This window comes from Halyomorpha halys, unplaced genomic scaffold, assembly GCF_000696795.3.
Source record: "Halyomorpha halys isolate HHAL.00 unplaced genomic scaffold, Hhal_1.1 Scaffold1463.1, whole genome shotgun sequence".
Taxonomy (NCBI): domain Eukaryota; kingdom Metazoa; phylum Arthropoda; class Insecta; order Hemiptera; family Pentatomidae; genus Halyomorpha; species Halyomorpha halys.
Genome location: NW_027115291.1, coordinates 145,752 through 151,751, shown reverse-complemented (window position 1 = coordinate 151,751; position 6,000 = coordinate 145,752). Strand labels below are relative to the sequence as shown.

Sequence of the window (6,000 nt, the reverse complement as noted above, 5' to 3'; positions counted from 1 at the left end):
ATATTTTTTTTGTTGTAGAAATTGATCGTAGGTTGGAAAAATGGCACTATATCTATTCATGATGTAAATTCTTCTGTTGTATTAACTTATTTTGGATGTGAAATTCTAAATGGCTTGCCAAGATTAACTTCAGCTCCATCTTTACACGGTTTTCTTGTTCTTGAATGTGAAACTGTTCATTTTGTAAGGCCATCAGTTTCTCCAGTAAGCACTTTAATTTATTATTATTGTTATTTTTGTGGCATAGTATATTTTCTTTGATATTTTTATATGAATATGTTAATTCTCATTTATGATATTTTAAAAAAAAAATTGTAATGGTAGTAAGCAGTTACATTGCTTTTGAATAAGCGATGTTGAATTGCATTTTTGCTGTGGGTTAAAGCATGAAAGAGTTTCTTTTCCTCTGTTAAAGAACAGTAGAACCAGTACTACAGCACCTTTTAAAGGAAGGAATACTTAAATATATGGATCCTGAGATGACTCCCATTAAATGTGTGACCCCTATGGTAAACATTATAAAGTTCCAGGAGTTATTAGGATTTTTGGTGATTCTCGAGTTAAGTCAACTCGGATTTACTATCATCCTCATGACATTTGAAGATTTCAAACCTCCAAGCCAGCCTCAGAATCAGATTTTAAGTTGTAAATTTTCAGGATACTTATCTTTAAATACTTAAGCCATTTCAAGTATACAAGAATAGAATTTGGCATAGTTTCAGTTCATATCAAGTTCTAACAGTTCATTGAGGAACTTCTCACTGAAATCCTTGGTGTTGGAATGCCATTGGAAGATGTTATCACAGGAGCATCAAGAAGTTTACACCTGAAATTTCTGAGGAAGGTTCTGTCAAGAATGAAGAAAACAAGGTTAAGGTTGAAGCTATTAATATACCAGTGTTTTTTTTTGTTATTCATTATTTAGGACTGAATATTGATGCTGAAGGGCATACTATATGCATCCATCCAACAAGGAAGAAAATGGAAGCCATAAAAAACACAACCTTTCCTCAGAATGTCAGGAGTTAAAAGTGTTCTTTGGTTTAATAATTTATTATGAATCTTTTATAATTATTATTGACTTTTTATCTATCACTTACTTGGATTATGTGGCTACAGCCATGAGCTCACTAGCAACAAAAGGAATTGGACTTGGAAAGTAGTTCATGAAAATTGTTTTCAGGCTATTAACAACTCTCTCATCCACCAACAAAATTTTTCCTCATGATGAGTTAAACCCCCTACACATGTTATATGATTAGGGATTCCTAAAATATTGTTAATTTTTAATTTTCTTAACAGAAAATGATTATCTCAATAGTATGGCAATATCTTTTATCTTAGATAATCTTTTTTTAAAATGTATTTATCGATAAAGAGAGTTGATGGGTAATTATAAAAATAAAATCACATAATAGCCATTTCAAAATCTCTTATAAATGTTTTGGCATAGATCAATAAAATATTTCATATTTTTAAATTCCTGGTGCATTTGTCATACTATTGAAACTATAATATTATTTTATTATGCATTAACAACTAATATTTTCTTTCACAATTAGCCTTTTTTTTAGATATGATAGTTTGAAATTTTTAATTTGATGATGAATTAGTTGTTTGGAAAATTTAACATTTAATAATCTCACTTTTATTTTAGAGAAGAATGGTCTATTTTATCTCACTAGAAGAAATTTATTTTAGTTCTTTTCCCTAAAAATATGCCATCCTTTCCTTATGATAAATTTCCTCACTAATTTTTATAACTTTTATTATTTGATTTAATTAATGTTTTGGTATTTAAGTTAGGCTAGAACTCAAATTAATGAATAACATTCAAATCAATCGTTTTGTATAATAATTCAAACATTCAAACCTTTGAAGAAACTTGATAATTTTTTAAATTAATAGTTTACAATTATTTCATATGTGGTATAGTGTCTGTAGTGAGATAGAACAATATTTGTTTTGTTTTTTACAGGATATGAGCTCAGATGATGAAAAATCCATTTTTGATTCAACCCTTGATTTAATGAAATCTACAATGTATCTCTTAACAGATCTGGAAAAATACGAACCAAAGATGAAATCAATTAAAATTGTACAGCGGATTTTCCGGCTTTTAGGTGTCAAAATGACTACTCCTGAAGAGGTATTCGAAAGATATGTAAGTTTTAATTTTTTTAAATTTATGTATTATATTATAGAATTTTTATATCCTATGAAATATCAATGTATGATAATTATAGGTGAGTAAGTCGAATATTCACTGTATGGTTATAAAATTTGATTGTAATCAAATAGGAAACTTACAAGTACATCATTTTTCGGCATAGTCCCCCTTGGTTTTCAATGCACTTGGTCCATTGTTGTACAAGCTTCATGATGCCTTGAGAAAATAAGTTTTTGCAGACAATGTGCCACTTCGTTAATAGTTACTCTTCTGTTTAAGAACACAATTTCACGTGAACACTCAATGTTTTCTTCATTTGTGGTGGTAAACAGTCCTCTGGCTCCTTCATCGTTCATAACACTTGTGCAACCATTTTTGAATTTTTCAATCCATTCGTAGACACTCTGTTGTTGCTAAACACTGTACCGTACCCGTACTGTACCGTAAGTCTTCAATGAATTTTCACCTCTGATATGCCTTCTGACCACAAAAAAAGGATCACTGAACGTTGCTCTTCTTTGGTGCAAATAGGAAGCGAAGCAGCCATGATTAATAGCACGAAAGTGATAACAAAACTTACCTAGCAGCTTAAAACTTGCTTAGACATAATAGCAAATAAACAAAGCATGCGTGAAAATGACAGTGCTACCAACATAAACAAAAATATAACTAAATTGTGGATAAATATTGACTTACCCTCGTAAATTCTCACAGGATTAGGATTATTGAGCTTGGCCAATTATTCTTAAAGCAGTTGAACCATCTTTGCCACCTACTTCCTTTTAAAATCCACAGACTTCTGGTTACTTCCTTGATAATCCCCTAAATTGACTATTGTTACGGTCTATGGGGGAGGGGTCTGGATGTCTCAAACCAAAATTAAAATGGTTGATTAATTGCTTTATATGTTTTATCTTTAGGGCCCCAAGGGATGTCTCTATCACCTGACTTCATGAAGAGTTGAAGTAGCTTTACCCCTCCTTCCATCCTAAATATTTTCTGGCATCCTTCCTCTATCAAATTAACAAATCCTGATGTCCATCATACCTCTCCAAACTCCTTCAATTCACATCCTCAGTAAATTCTCGCAACACCCATTTACGTGAATGTTGTAGTTATATAAATATTATTTTTTTTTTTGTTGATCGTTGTTTTATTTTTGCCCTTATAATTATTTGTCATTGTCTCATTTTTCCAATTTATTTATTTGATGTTTTATAATTCTATTATTTTTATTTTTTTTAATTTTGTATTTTACTCTGAGGGGCTAAATCCATTTTCAATGTCTGATATATTATTCTAAAAGAACATGTCCCAGAATAAATTAAGAACATTATTATTATTATATAATGAAGAGGATAATTATTGAGGCACTGTACAGACACCTGTCACTGCACAGGCATGGAGTAAACTCAGTCCTTCCTTATTTTCTTATTTTTCAATTCTGTAACATTTCTGCCAGATTGCAGTCCCTTTTGCTTTTTGAATATCTCTGTATAGCCACTATATAAAGTTTGTTCAAAACTAGTTTGATACCTCCCCTATTTTTCTAGAGTTTTGAGAATTTTTAATGTAATTGGTTACAACAAATGAAATTTCTTTTAGTAGTGAAGTTGACTTAGTAACCTCTTCCAGTTTTCTCCAATTCACTTAAGTGTTAGTAAGTGAAAGTTGTGTGATGAGTGACCGCACCAGATTTTTTTTCTAGTTATGAAAGTTCTACCTTTAATCATTAGGTAGTAGCATAACAGCTACTTTAAGTTATCACTAGTGTCTGTTGGATCATGTATGTAGTTATTACTACATCATCCTCAATGCAGATTATCTGTATACCAATATTTTATCACATGTAGGATTTATTGCCTTCACACAAATTGGGTGACTACGTATAATATAGAATATGGTGTATACTAATTGAAATAAGTAATTAACTTCAAGTCACTCAACTAGAAGAACATTTGTTTTAATTTATTTTTGCTTCTGTACTTCTTTTATAATTGAAAAAGACTTCCTGAATTATTTAATTATTTATTATTTATTTTCCCCAGTTGCAAACCAATGAATTTCAAAAAGCATATGAAATTTGTGATGAATATGGTTTAGATATTATGAAAGTTTATCAAAGGCAGTGGAGAACTAGTGAGGTTAATGAAGAGACAATCCAAGAATTCCTTGTAAGTTAAATTACTTATAATGCATTTTATATTAACATAAATCAGATTTTGACATAAATGAGAACTTTAATACTAGAGGACCACAAATTCTTTGTTAGGAAATTATTTTTTCTAATCATTGCAGTTTGTTTTTGTGAATGTAATGGGACTATATGTGTCTAATGTGAAAGTATCTACTCACATGGTCTTATTGCATTTGTTAGAGAGTGCTCAAAGCTATAATAATGAGGTCCAATTTTCAAATATTTTGGACTGGTGGCCTCTTTCAATGAAGTTGTGATAAAATATTTTTAAGTCGATTGAATTAAGTTATTGTCTTTCTTTAATCTGTTTAATATTGGCAATGTTTTAAAATTAATTTTTCAACATTTTGTTTTGCTTATTTTTTATTTAAATATTTTCTTAGAATTTTTATTTTTTCAAAAAATTTTCTTGCTTAACACTTAAGTTATTTTGCTCAAATCATTTACCTATGAAAAAACTCCTGAGGGCCTTACTCTCTTCCGAGCCAAAACAAACACCAATCACTAATTATGCTTAAAAAATAGGAGTGACGAACCCACCCTATGAAAACCTTGTCAAGAGAGACGCGATGTATTTCCTTAGTACATCGCGTGAGGCCTTGGACCTTTACGGTCTCTCGTGCCAGAAAACAACAACATGGTCAAATTGTCTTGTAGAAATAAGTCAAGTTTATTTCTGTGGTAAGACCATTGTGAGCTATAAAGATTATTATTATATTTAAAGTATTTACAATAGTGTTTATTTGACAGAATAATGTTCAAGATGAAGAATGGATCTTAAATGAATGTTTGGAAAGAGTAGCAGAAAGCTTACTTGGTGCTAAGTTGCTCATGGAGTACAGTTTACAATTTACAGATCGTAAATCGTATATATATGGTAATGGTTTTGATTTTCCTTCCTTTGTATATTGAATGGTTTTGTATTTTTATTTCTATTTGTTGTCGACTATTTGTCAGTATTTTATTATTAAGTTTTCACTTATAGAAATTTATATAGAAGTTTATACATTTCATGATGATATTTATTTATTTTATTTTATTCCCATTATAAATGGGTATTCAAAATTTCATTCTGGACATTTCTTATCTTTTTCTGTTATTAATTAAAAAAAAAAGTTGAATTGAATTACAAGAATCACTACACTTGTTTTTAAAGGTGAATTCTAGTAATGTTATGTTACTAGCTTGCTATTGCATTACAGTTAATATTTATTTTGATTTTTTTTTTCTAAATGATGGAATCAATCTAAATTATTAAAATAACTATGTAACTAAAATGAACTAGAATAGTAATAATAAAAATTAAATAACATCTAAAAACTTGAAAAATTAACTATATTAAAATTTAAAATCTCAAAAAATAATTATCCTGCAATTGCATAAATATGTAATTTAAAAAATAATATAAATAATTGTAAAGGTCATTTAAACGATTATATGAAAAGATTTGTTTTAAGTTAATTAAATTATATTCTTTGGTGTTATCTGGACAATATTTACTAATGGTTTGTGAAAAATGCTATAAATCATAAAATGATATACTATGCCATTGTATTGATTAAAATACAATCTTACTTAATCATGTTTATGAATTCTGGTTTGGCTTGTTAATCATATTTTGTTTGTTGAAAAA

At 29.0% G+C, this 6,000-nt stretch overlaps 1 protein-coding gene across 1 annotated transcript in view; it reads left to right on the top strand.

Annotated features, from left to right (window-relative positions):
• LOC106689772 (NBAS subunit of NRZ tethering complex) overlaps window positions 1–6,000 on the top strand; it is a gene marked incomplete in the record, with an annotated part of 85,874 nt that overhangs the window by 31,815 nt on the left and 48,059 nt on the right. Inside the window, 4 exon segments of the mRNA XM_067052377.1 lie at window positions 19–204; window positions 1,979–2,164; window positions 4,219–4,344; window positions 5,118–5,244. Of these exon segments, the coding sequence (XP_066908478.1) occupies window positions 19–204; window positions 1,979–2,164; window positions 4,219–4,344; window positions 5,118–5,244 (625 nt within the window).